Source organism: Enhydra lutris, unplaced genomic scaffold (genome assembly GCF_002288905.1).
Source record: "Enhydra lutris kenyoni isolate GAN:26980312 unplaced genomic scaffold, ASM228890v2 scaffoldscaffold27, whole genome shotgun sequence".
Lineage (NCBI taxonomy): Eukaryota > Metazoa > Chordata > Mammalia > Carnivora > Mustelidae > Enhydra > Enhydra lutris.
This window is the reverse complement of record NW_019154111.1, coordinates 27,052,716-27,067,138: the sequence shown is the minus strand read 5'-3', so window position 1 is coordinate 27,067,138 and position 14,423 is coordinate 27,052,716. Positions and strand designations below refer to the sequence as shown.

At 37.8% G+C, this 14,423-nt stretch overlaps 1 protein-coding gene across 1 annotated transcript in view; it reads right to left on the bottom strand.

The window, feature by feature from the left end:
• Positions 1 to 14,423, bottom strand: part of LOC111151958 (base methyltransferase of 25S rRNA 2 homolog) — a 108,018-nt gene that overhangs the window by 18,515 nt on the left and 75,080 nt on the right. Inside the window, 1 exon segment of the mRNA XM_022510203.1 lies at positions 596 to 710. Coding sequence (XP_022365911.1) covers positions 596 to 710 — 115 coding nt within the window.

Genomic DNA, 14,423 nt, shown 5'->3' with positions numbered 1-14,423 from the left:
TTCTCAGTGCTAGGAATATAGCAGCAGGGTAAAAAATTTACACTGTAACACATTCTCTTTATAACATTAAAAATGCAATTTATGAAAAATTTTGGTGCCTAATGCTTTATGAAAAGTAAATGGCAAACATGAATTTGTCATTAAGAAAAATAATCTAATTTTAAAAGCAGAGGAAACATTTAAGTAGTTTCATCTACTAAGTACAAATAGCTGGGATTTCATAAAGTTTTAACTGTATCAAAAGCCCCTGCTCTTGATATTATTCCTTAATGGCTCTACATCACAGTACACTTCAGAAAAAGATACCTCAAACAAACAAAAAGCCCAAATCTTAAAGCTATCTGGAAATCACTGCAATCTACTAAAGTCTCTGATTACAACAAAAGATAAACAGGAAACAAATAAAAACCAGTATTATTTGACCAGTACCATATTTGTTAACTAAATGCTCAAAAATTTTCATGGAATATTTATTTGCTTCTGAACAGAAATTTCTTACCAACTTTTTCATAGAAAACACACTTGTTCTTTTAGGACTGTAAAGACAATGCTTTTCCTTGGTAAGATCTTCAAAACAAAACAGAACTATGCATACCTCTACAGCAGGTACAATGTCTATGCCAACAGTTAGAAATTCTTCAAACTTCAGAAATGGGTTAAAGCAGCTGCCAACATCAAGTAATCTGATCTTTCCTGAGGTCTGTAGCAACCTAAAAATAGATGATTTTCAGTTCACCTTTTATAGGATAAAACAAAGGAAAAGTTCAAGTATTTGAGAAAAAGATCATATAAATCATTGGCTAAATTTTTGGTCTCAAGATCCCTTTAGACATTTAAAAATTACTGAGGGCCCTAAAGACCTTTCATACATATGGGTTGTAGGTTACCAATAATACCATATCTGAAATTAAAACTGAATAGTGAAAAAACATTAATTCATTTATTTAACATGCTGCAATAGGCTTTCTAAAAAATGTAAATTATACTCTTAATATGAAAAATCTACATTAGCTAGATAATAAAAAGTGAGGCATTGTTTTATTTTTTCAAATGTCTTTAATGTCTGCTTTAATAGAGGACAAAAATTCTCATAAGGGCTTTGTGTATAGGTTGTTGTAACATCACATGCCATGTGGTTTGGAAGACTCTACACTCATGAGAGAAAGAGTAATAGAGACAAATCACATCTCAATATTTTTAAAATAATTTTTCACCCACAGAGATCCTGGAAGGGTCTCAAATCCCAAGACCACACTTTGAAAACTGTCCTTGTAGATAAAAGAATGCATACACAAATCAAATCTCATTAGTCAATTTAACAATGTCCTTGGACTTCACTTTGTCTCAGAAATTTTAAAGGAACCAAAAGAACATTATAAATAGTATTTTTAAACTTGTGAAAAATTTTTATATATGTGCAAGAGCTTTCCTCATGGCCAAAAATAGTCATTTCTGGTTTTATATATCTTCTTTTTCTACTATTGTATAAAGCTGGTCATCTATAACCACCATCAATTTATGTAGCAGCAAGTAAGGATAAAGGAAACTGGATTTTATTGGACCCAAGCCTGTAGTCCTAGTTTTCAGATAGTAAAGCAATAATAAAATTAAACTTCAGACATATTTCCTTTGATAATTTCCTTTAAAAAAACAAAGGAAAGAAAACATGAATCTTGTATAAAGGGCAGAGAGAACCAGTCCAGCTTCTCTTCCTTACACCTTGGCTATCAGTTTCCTTTGGATCCACTGGGAGGTGTTAAAACTACAGACAGAAGTTTAAGCTCCTGAAAAACTCACTCTAAGTCAAAATAATAAAGTTGGCAATAAGTAAGGGTTATATATATATATTTTTTAAGATTTTATTGATTTATTCAACAGAGAGAGAGAGAGAGATCACAAGTAGGCAGAGAAACAGGCAGAGAGAGAGGGGGAAGCAGGCTCCCCGCTGTGTAGAGAGCCCGATGTGGGGCTCGATCCCAGGACCCTGAGATCATGACCTGAGCTGAAGGTAGAGGCTTAACCCACTGAACCACCCAGGTGCCCCAGTAAGGGTTATATTTTTTATGAAGAGCATAATGCCTAACATTTTATAGAAATGACTGCCATCACCATTTGATTATAAATGAATAGGACTCATTTGATAGAGTATATGGCAGGATATAGAGGGCTATCATTTTCCCTATCCATAAAAAGACTCAATACCTCTGATAATGCCTTCTAGATTAATGTCCATTCTTGAAAGGGAGTTAAAAGAGCTGCTCCAAGAGGTAATTTCCAGTACTGCAGCCCAAGAAAGCAGCTTAATATGTAGTTTGGGTGATGCATATAACAAAAAAAGATTAAGTTTGGTGATACTTGATATATCACAATATACTAGGCTCCAAGGCAGAAAGACACCAGCAAACACATGTGGCACAGGGTCCAAGCTGCTAAACAGAGCAAAAGATCCAGTAGATAGGGGCCATAGAAATGCCTGGCATTTAGCTGACATCTGCTGCTGAACACAAATTTGAATACCCAAATCATAACCAATTAGAATAAATGAGTATCTGTAACAATAATAACATATACACTCTTAGATACCCTAGCCTCAAGTAAGGATTACAGGGTCTAAGAACAAGACATGAGGATCAAAACCTGATTCTGCCCTTTACCTGTGTGTAAAATGGGGACCGTTATGGTGCCCACAGTTATGAGTTTCCAGGATTAAATAGATAATGCATTTATAATGCTTCACCAATATTTGCTATATGGCAAGTGCTCAAAAGTGGTAAATAATGTTAGCTGTTAATGTTACAGATGGATTTTTTTTTTGTGGTTAATCCAGTAATGATCTTCCTGAACATAGTAAGAGCAGAATTTGCCTCATATTAAATTATATGCTAGTAGATTCTGGTAAACTGGCTAGCAAATTCCTGGCAGTCTCTTAAAAAGTTCTTGTAAATTAAATTTTCTCTCTGGATGGAGTATTCTAAATCATTCAAGTTAATTCAACATTATGATACAACCACCAATAACAGTATAATGGATTTATTCTCAGTATGTACCTAAATCCATTTCAAATTCTTTAGTCTAGCTCCTTAATTTTTTATTTTCATCAAATATATTTACAGTTTAAAGAATAATCACAAAGTGACATCCAAGTAATTACCATCTAGGTCAAGAAATGAAACACTGCCCACACTATGAAAGCATAACCCTCTCTGATGACATCCTTCATCCCTCTGTGTAAATGCAGCCACTATCCTGATTTTCATGGTAATCATTCTCTGCATTTCCTTTTATAGTCTTACAACCTATGACCACATGCCTAAGCAATACAGTTTTTGTTTTTTTGAAATAGAGTGTGAGAGTGGGCAGTGGGGATGTACAGAGGGAGAGGAAGAGAGAGTTTTAAAAATTTTTTTTGAAGATTTTATTTATTTGAGAGAGAGTGAGACAGCATGAGCAAGGGGATGAGCAGAGGGAGATGGAGAAACAGGCTTCCCACTAAGTCAGGAGCCTGACATTCGGCTCAATCCCAGGACCCTGGGATCGTGACCTGAGTCGAAGGCAGATGCTTAACCAACTGAGTCACCCAGGCACCCCTAAACAATACAGCTTTATACTGTATTTTCCTTCTGTGACATTCTTCTTTCATTTCATATTGTTTGTAAGAGTCATCTGCACTTCTCCAGTTAATTAACATTAATTACTGTATAGTAGTAACTGCATACACTATATCCCACTGGGATTTTTGAGAAGGACACTAAGTGTAAAGATCATTTTGGGAGAATTCACAGCTTTACCATACTGAGAATCTTTTAATTCATGGACATGGCATAGTTCTCCCTCTATTTAGTTTTTTTAAATTGTCTCCCATATCTTTTGTCCATATCTTTTGTTGGATTTGTATTTCTTGGTATCTCATTTTTTGATGGTATTACCATTTTTCCCTTATGGATAAATGTTACTTTTTAAGATTTTATTTATTCATTTGACAGAGATCACAAGTAGGCGGAGGGCGGGGGGGTGGGGAGCAGACTCCCTGCTGAGCAAAGAGCCTGAGGCAAGGCTCAATCCCAGGACCCTGAGATCATGACTTGAGCAGAAGGCAGAGGCTTTAACCCACTGAGCCACCCAGGTGCCCCAATAAATGTTACTTTTAAAAATACCATGCTTCACTGCTGGTTACATAAAGGAGGTCCATACTGTGACACATAGTAATTAAAATGTTAAAGGCTGGAGATAGAGAAAAGGAGCAAGAAAGAAGTAAAAAGTCACATACAAGGGAAACCCCATAAGGCAATCAGCTGATTTTTCAGGAGAAACTTTGCAAGACAGGGAAGACAGTAGCGTGATATATTTTAAAAAACTGAAAGGAGGGAGGAGTCAAGATGGCGGAGAAGTAGCAGGCTGAGACTACTTCAGGTAGCGGGAGATCAGCTAGATAGCTTATCTAAAGATTGCAAACACCTACAAATCCAACGGGAGATCGAAGAGAAGAAGAACAGCAACTCTAGAAACAGAAAATCAACCACTTTCTGAAAGGTAGGACTGGCGGAGAAGTGAATCCAAAGCGACGGGAAGATAGACCGCGGGGGGAGGGGCCGGCTCCCGGCAAGCGGCGGAGCAACGGAGCACAAAATCGGGACTTTTAAAAGTCTGTTCCGCTGAGGGACATCGCTCCAGAGGCTTAACCGGGGTGAAGCCCACGCAGGGTCAGCGTGGCCTCAGGTCCCGCAGGGTCACAGAAGGATCGGGGGCGTCTGAGTGTCGCAGAGCTTACAGGTATTAGAACAGGGAAGCCGGCTACAGAGACAGAGCCGAGGAGTGACTCTCAGCTCGGGGTTACCTTGAACCGGTCGCAGGCTCGGTCAGCTCGGAGCGCGGCCGGAGGCAGGGTGACGGGAGTAAATCGGCGCTGTTCTCTGAGGGCGCACTGAGGAGTGGGGCCCCGGGCTCTCGGCTCCTCCGGGCCGGAGACTGGGAGGCCGCCATCTTCATTCCCACCCTCCGGAACTCTACGGAAAGCGCTCAGGGAACAAAAGCTCCCGAAAGCAAACCCAAGCGGATTACTCAGACCGGCCCCTGGTAAGGGCGGTGCAACTCCGCCCGGGGCAAAGACACTTGAGAATCACTACAACAGGCCCCTCCCCGAGAAGATCAACAAGAAGCCCAGCCAGGATCAAGTTCACCTACCAAGGAGGACAGTTTCAATACCAAGGAGAGCAGCGTAATTCCAAAGGAGGAGAAAGCAAAGCACGGAACTCATGGCTTTCTCCCCATGATTCTTTAGCCTTGCAGTTAATTTAATTTTTTTTCTTTTTCAATTTATTTTTCTTCTTCTGCTAAATTTTTTTAACTTTTACCCTTTTCTTTTTTAACATTTTTTAACTAGTTTATCTAATATATATATATTTTTTTCCTTTTTATATATTTTTCTTTATTGGTTTTCTTTTTTTAATTGTTTCTTCCTTTTTTTTTTCTTCTTTTTTTTTTTTCTTTTTCTTCTTTCTGAACCTCTTTTTATCCCCTTTCTCCCCCTCATGATTTGGGATCTCTTCTGATTTGGCTAAAGCATATTTTCCTGGGGTTGTTGCAACCCTTTTAGTATTTTACTTGCTCCTTCATCTACTCTTATCTGGACAAAATGACAAGGCGGAAAAATTCACCACAAAAAAAAGAACAAGAGGCAGTACCAAAGGCTAGGGATCTAATCAATACAGACATTGGTAATATGTCAGATCTAGAGTTCAGAATGACGATTCTCAAGGTTCTAGCCGGGCTCGAAAAAGGCATGGAAGATATTAGAGAAACCCTCTCGGGAGATATAAAAGCCCTTTCTGGAGAAATAAAAGAACTGAAATCTAACCAAGTTGAAATCAAAAAAGCTATTAATGAGGTGCAATCAAAAATGGAGGCTCTCACTGCTAGGATAAATGAGGCAGAAGAAAGAATTAGCGATATAGAAGACCAAATGACAGAGAATAAAGAAGCTGAGCAAAAGAGGGACAAACAGCTACTGGACCATGAGGGGAGAATTCGAGAGATAAGTGACACCATAAGACGAAACAACATTAGAATAATTGGGATTCCAGAAGAAGAGGAAACAGAGAGGGGAGCAGAAGGTATATTGGAGAGAATTATTGGAGAGAATTTCCCCAATATGGCAAAGGGAACAAGCATCAAAATCCAGGAGATTCAGAGAACCCCCCTCAAAATCAATAAGAATAGGTCCACACCCCGTCACCTAATAGTAAAATTTACAAGTCTTAGTGACAAAGAGAAGATCCTGAAAGCAGCCCGGGAAAAGAAGTCTGTAACGTACAATGGTAAAAATATTAGATTGGCAGCAGACTTATCCACAGAGACCTGGCAGGCCAGAAAGAGCTGGCATGATATATTCAGAGTACTAAACGAGAAAAACATGCAGCCAAGAATACTATATCCAGCTAGGCTATCATTGAAAATAGAAGGAGAGATAAAAAGCTTCCAGGACAAACAAAAATTAAAAATTAAAGGAATTAGCAAACATCAACCAGCCCTACAGGAAATATCAAAAGGGGTCCTCTAAGCAAAGAGAGAGCCTAAAAGTAGTAGACCAGAAAGGAACAGAGACAATATACAGTAGCAGTCACCTTACAGGCAATACAATGGCACTAAATTCATATCTCTCAATACTTACCCTGAATGTGAATGGGCTAAATGCCCCAATCAAAAGACACAGGGTATCAGAATGGATAAAAAAACAAAACCCATCTATATGTTGCCTACAAGAAACTCATCTTAAACCAGAAGACACCTCCAGATTTAAAGTGAGGGGGTGGAAAAGAATTTACCATGCTAATGGACATCAGAAGAAAGCAGGAGTGGCAATCCTTATATCAGATCAATTAGATTTTAAGCGAAAGACTATAATAAGAGATGAGGAAGGACACTATATCATACTCAAAGGAACTGTCCAACAAGAAGATCTAACAATTTTAAATATCTATGCCCCTAACGTGGGAGCTGCCAACTATATAAACCAATTAATAACAAAATCAAAGAAACACATCGACAATAATACAATAATCGTAGGGGATTTTAACACTCCCCTCACTGAAATGGACAGATCATCCAAGCAAAAGATCAACAAGGAAATCAAGGCCTTAAATGACACACTGGACCAGATGGACATCACAGATATATTCAGAACATTTCATCCCAAAGCAACTCAATACACATTCTTCTCTAGTGCACATGGAACATTCTCCAGAATAGATCATATTCTCGGTCCTAAATCAGGTCTCAACCGGTATCAAAAGATTGGGATCATTCCCTGCATATTTTCAGACCACAATGCTCTGAAGCTAGAACTCAATCACAAGAGGAAATTTGGAAAGAACCCAAATACATGGAGACTAAACAGCATCCTTCTAAAGAATGAATGGGTCAACCAGGAAATTAAAGAAGAGTTGAAAAAATTCATGGAAACAAATGATAATGAAAACACAACGGTTCAGAATCTGTGGGACACAACAAAGGCAGTCCTGAGAGGAAAATATATAGCGGTACAAGCCTTTCTCAAGAAACAAGAAAGGTCTCAGGTACACAACCTAACCCTACACCTAAAGGAGCTGGAGAAAGAACAAGAAAGAAACCCTAAACCCAGCAGGAGAAGAGAAATCATAAAGATCAGAGCAGAAATCAATGAAATAGAAACCAAAAAAACAATAGAACAAATCAACAAAACTAGGAGCTGGTTCTTTGAAAGAATTAATAAGATCGATAAACCCCTGGCCAGACTTATCAAAAAGAAAAGAGAAAGGACCCAAATAAATAAAATCATGAATGAAAGAGGAGAGATCACAACGAACACCAAAGAAATACAGACAATTATAAGAACATACTATGAGCAACTCTACGCCAACAAATTTGACAATCTGGAAGAAATGGATGCATTCCTAGAGACATATAAACTACCACAACTGAACCAGGAAGAAATAGAAAGCCTGAACAGACCCATAACCAGTAAGGAGATTGAAACAGTCATCAAAAATCTCCAAACAAACAAAAGCCCAGGGCCAGACGGCTTCCCGGGGGAATTCTACCAAACATTTAAAGAAGAACTAATTCCTATTCTCCTGAAACTGTTCCAAAAAATAGAAATGGAAGGAAAACTTCCAAACTCATTTTATGAGGCCAGCATCACCTTGATCCCCAAACCAGACAAGGATCCCATCAAAAAAGAGAACTACAGACCAATATCCTTGATGAACACAGATGCAAAAATTCTCGCCAAAATACTAGCCAATAGGATTCAACGGTACATTAAAAGGATTATTCACCACGACCAAGTGGGATTTATTCCAGGGCTGCAAGGTTGGTTCAACATCCGCAAATCAATCAATGTGATACAACACATTAATAAAAGAAAGAACAAGAACCATATGATACTCTCCATAGATGCTGAAAAAGCATTTGACAAAGTACAGCATCCCTTCCTGATCAAAACTCTTCAAAGTGTAGGGATAGAGGGCACATACCTCAATATTATCAAAGCCATCTATGAAAAACCCACCGCAAATATCATTCTCAATGGAGAAAAACTGAGAGCTTTTCCGCTAAGGTCAGGAACACGGCAGGGATGTCCGTTATCACCACTGCTATTCAACATAGTACTAGAAGTCCTAGCCTCAGCAGTCAGACAACAAAAGGAAATTAAAGGCATCCAAATCGGCAAAGAAGAAGTCAAACTATCACTCTTCGCAGATGATATGATACTATATATGGAAAACCCAAAAGACTCCACTCCAAAACTGCTAGAACTTGTACAGGAATTCAGTAAAGTGTCAGGATATAAAATCAATGCCCAGAAATCAGTTGCATTTCTCTACACCAACAACAAGACAGAAGAAAGAGACATTAAGGAGTCCATCCCATTTACAATTGCACCCAAAACTATAAGATACCTAGGAATAAATCTAACCAAAGAGACTAAGAATCTATACACAGAAAACTATAAAGTACTCATGAAAGAAATTGAGGAAGACACAAAGAAATGGAAAAATGTTCCATGCTCCTGGATTGGAAGAATAAATATTGTGAAAATGTCTATGCTACCTAAAGCAATCTACACATTTAATGCAATTCCTATCAAAGTACCATCCATTTTTTTCAAAGAAATGGAACAAATAATCCTAAAATTTATATGGAACTAGAAAAGACCTCGAATAGCCAAAGCAATATTGAAAAAGAAAGCCAAAGTTGGTGGCATCACAATTCCAGACTTCAAGCTCTATTACAAAGCTGTCATCATCGGGACAGCATGGTACTGGCACAAAAACAGACACATAGATCAATGGAACAGAATAGAGAGCCCAGAAATAGACCCTCAACTCTATGGTCAACTAATCTTCGACAAAGCAGGAAAGAATATCCAATGGAAAAAAGACAGCCTCTTCAACAAATGGTGTTGGGAAAATTGGACAGCCACATGCAGAAAAATGAAATTGGATCATTTCCTTACACCACACACGAAGATAGACTCAAAATGGATGAAGGATCTCAATGTGAGAAAGGAATCCATCAAAATCCTTGAGGAGAACATAGGCAGCAACCTCTTCGACCTCAGCCGCAGCAACATCTTCCTAGGAACATCGCCAAAGGCAAGGGAAGCAAGGGCAAAAATGAACTATTGGGATTTTATCAAGATCAAAAGCTTTTGCACAGCAAAGGAAACAGTTAACAAAACCAAAAGACAACTGACAGAATGGGAGAAGATATTTGCAAATGACATATCGGATAAAGGGCTAGTGTCCAAAATCTATAAAGAACTTAGCAAACTCAACACCCAAAGAACAAATAATCCAATCAAGAAATGGGCAGAGGACATGAACAGACATTTCTGCAAAGAAGACATCCAGATGGCCAACAGACACATGAAAAAGTGCTCCATATCACTCGGCATCAGGGAAATACAAATCAAAACCACAATGAGATACCACCTCACACCAGTCAGAATGGCTAAAATTAACAAGTTAGGAAATGACAGATGCTGGCGAGGATGCGGAGAAAGGGGAACCCTCCTACACTGTTGGTGGGAATGCAAGCTGGTGCAACCACTCTGGAAAACAGCATGGAGGTTCCTCAAAATGTTGAAAATAGAACTACCCTATGACCCAGCAATTGCACTGCTGGGTATTTACCCTAAAGTTACAAACCTAGTGATCCGAAGGGGCACGTGCACCCGAATGTTTATAGCAGCAATGTCTACAGTAGCCAAATTATGGAAAGAACCTAGATGTCCATCAACAGACGAATGGATAAAGAAGATGTGGTATATATACACAATGGAATACTATGCAGCCATCAAAAGAAATGAAATCTTGCCATTTGCGACGACGTGGATGGAACTAGAGGGTATCATGCTTAGCGAAATAAGTCAATCGGAGAAAGACAACTATCATATGATCTCCCTGATATGAGGGAGAGGAGATGCAACATGGGGGGTTAAGGGGGTAGGAGAAGAATAAATGAAACAAGATGGGATTGGGAGGGAGACAAACCATAAGTGACTCTTAATCTCACAAAACAAACTGAGGGTTAATGGGGAGAGGGGGGTTGGGGGGGTTGGATTATGGACATTGGGGAGGGTATGTGCTATGGTGAGTGCTGTGAAGTGTGTAAAGCTGGCGATTCACAGACCTGTACCCCTGGGGATAAAAAGATATTATATGTTTTAAGAAAATAAAACTTAAATAAAAAAAAAAAAAAACTGAAAGGAAAAAAACCTACTACCAAGAATACTCTAGCCAGCAAGATTATCATTCAGAATTGAAGGACTGAGTTTCTCAGACAAATAAAAGTTAGAGTAATTTATCATCACTAAACCAGCCTTACAAGAAATGTTAAAGGGACTTCAAGTGGAAAAGAAAAGGTCATTAAGTAGAAGAAAATTATCAATAAAATGTAAAATATGACAACATATTATAATGTGGCAGGGAGGGGGTAGTAAAAAGTTTTTTAAAATGTTCAAACTTAAGTGGCCATCAGCTTAAAACTGATATACTTAAGATGCTTTATGTGAACCTCATGGTAACCACAAACCCAAAACCTACAATAGAAAAAAATAAGGAGAAAGAAAATCAAGCATAATACTACAGAAAGTCTTAGTCACAAGAGAGCAAGAGAAGAGGAAGAGAAGAACTACAAAATACAGGAAAAAAAATAAACAAAATGGGGCACCTGGGTGGCTCAGTTTCAACCCAGCTTCAACCTGGGTTGAAGCCTTGGCATTCGGCTTGGGTCATGATCCCAGGGTCCTGGGATCAAACCCAGCATCGGGCTCTCCCTGCTCCCTCCTCTCTCTCTGCCTGCCTCTCTGCCTTCTTGCGATCTCTATCAAATAAATAAATAAAATCTTAAAAAAAATGTGGCTGAGATTTAAAAAAAAAAAAAAAAACCAAAATAACAATAAGGACATAACTATCAATAATTACTTGAAATGTAAAGGATCACAGAATTAATAAGGAGACTCATTTTAGACTTACATACAGACTGAAAGTGAAAGGATTAAAAGAAGTATTCCATGCAAATGGAAGCATGGGGGTGGGGAGGTCAGGGTGGCAATACTTGTGTCAGACAAAGCAGATCTCCAAACGGAGACTAATAAAACATGAAGAAGGGTACTGCATACTGATAAAAGGGGTCAATCCAACAAGAGGATGTAACAATTGTAAATACCTATGCATTCAACATTGAAGCACCTAAATACATAAACAAGTAAGACATAAATGGAGAAACTTGAACCCTACCTACATCAATGGATGGATAGATTATACAGGCAGAAAATCAACAAGAAAACTGTGAGCAACACATCAGACCAGATGGACTTAAGAGATATACACAGAACATTTCATCCAAAAACAACAGAATACACATTCTTTTCAAGTGCACTGGAAACATTCTCTAGGACAGATCACGTTACTCCACAAAACAAGTCTCAATAAATTTAAGAGTAAAATTGTATCGTGCATCTTTTCTGACCACAATGGTATGAAACTAGAAATCAGTCACAAGGAAGAAACTGGAAAAAAGACAAGTGGAGATTAAACAATATGCTACTCAACAGCCAATGAGTTGCTAAAGAAATCAAAGGGACATGGAGAAAAATGAAAACAAAACCACAATGGTCCACATAATCTTTGGAGTTGTAAAAGGGAAATTTATAGTGATACAGGCTTATCACAAAAAAACAAGAAAAAGCTCAAATAATCTAACCTTAAACTTAAAAAGAAGAAAAAAGAACAAAGGTCAAGGTTAGTACAAGAAAGGAAATAATGAAGATTAGATCAAAAATAAACTGAAGAGACCTGACAAAGGAAAAGAATAAAACCAAGAGCTGGTTTTTGAAAATAAAAACAAGTCTGGCTAAAGGCATATCAATTCAATCAAGAAAAGAGGATTCAAATAAATAAAATCAGAAATGAAAGAGAAGTAACAACAGATTTTAAGACAATATTATAAAAAATTATATGCCCCAAACTGGGAAACCTAGAAAAAAATAAATTCCTAGATATAAACAATCAGAACTGACTGAAACATAGAAAATCTGAATACACTGATTTTCTAGTAATAAAATTCAATCAGCGAACAAAAAAAACAACAACAAAAAAAAACCAAAACAACAACCCCAAACCAATAAACAGAAGTCCAGGACTAAATGGACTCACTGGTGAATTCCACCAACATTTAAAGAAAAGTTAATACTTGTACCCTTCAAACTATTCCAAAAACCCGACTAGGAAGAAAGATTCCCAAAACCTTTGTACAAGGCCAACATTAGCCTGATACCAAAACCAGACAAAAACACTACAAAATAGAAAACTATAGGCCAACATCACTGATAAACACAGATACAAATATCCTCAACCAATTATTAGCAAATCTCACTTTCAACAATCCATTTAAAAAAAGGGTCAGGGGCGCCTGGGTGGCTCAGTGGGTTAGGCCTCTGCCTTCGGCTCAGGTCATGATCTCGGGGTCCTGGGATCGAGCCCCACATCAGGCTCTCTGCACAGCAGGGAGCCTGCTTCCCCCCTCTCTCTCTGCCTGCTTCTCTGCCTACTTGTGATCTCTCTCTCTCTCTCTGTTGAATAAATCAATAAAATCTTAAAAAAAAAAAAGGGTCATTCACCACGATCAAGCAGAGCTATTTCAGGGATGCAAGTATGCTATATTATTTGCAAATTAATGTGATACAACACATCAACAAAAAGGATAAAAATCTTATTTCAACAGAGGGCGGAAATGCGTCTGACAAAACGCAACATCTGTTTGTGATAAAAACTCTCAAAATCAGTTTGGAGGGAAAAACCTCAGTAAAATAAAGGCCATATATGAAAAACCCACAGCTAACATCATACTCAACGGTGGAAACACTGAAAGCTTTTCCTTTAAGATCAGGAAGGAGACAAGGATGTCCACTCTCACCACTTTTATGTACCATAGTACTGGAAATCCCAGCCACTGCAATCACACAAGGAAATGAAATAAAAAGCACCCAAATTGGTAAGAAAGATGTATAAAACTCTCATTATTTGCAGATGACATGATAGTATGAATAAAAAGTCCTAAAGATCACACCAAAAAACTACCAGAATAAATGAATTCAGTGGTGTTGCATGATACAAAATTAATATACAAAATGGCTGTGTTTCCACAAAAGTAGCAGAAAAAGAAATTAAGACAATAATCCCATTTACCATCACACCCAAAAGTATAAAATACCTATGAATAAACTTAACCAAGGAGGGGAAAGACCTGTACTCTGAAAACTATTGAATATTGTTGAAAGAAAATGAAGAAAACACAGACTAATGGAAAGATAGTCCATACCCATGGAAGAATTAATGCTGTTAAAATGTCCATACTACCCAAAGCAATCTACAGATTCAATGTAATCCCTCTCAAAATACCAACAACATTTTTCACAGAACTAGAACAAATAATACTAATATTTGTATTGAACCACAAAAGACCCTGAAGAACTTTAGAAAGAAAAAGCTGAGGGTATCACAATCCCAAATTTCAAGATATACTACTACAGAGCTGTACTACTCAAAACAGTGTGGTACTGGCACAAAATCAGACACATAGATCAACAGAAAAGAAAAGAGTTGAGAAACCAACGCAAGCCGAAATGGTCAATTAATCTACGACAAAGAAGGCAAAAATTATACAATGGAAAAAAGACCATCTCTTCAATAAATGGGAACACCAGACAGCTATATGCAAAAAGAAAATATGGTCCATATATATAATGGAGTATTATCCCTCCATCAGAAAGGATGAATACCCAACTTTTTAATCAACATGGATGGGACTGGAGAAAATTATGCTGAGTGAAATTAGTCAAGCAGAGAGAGTCAATTATCATATGGTTTCACTTACTTGTG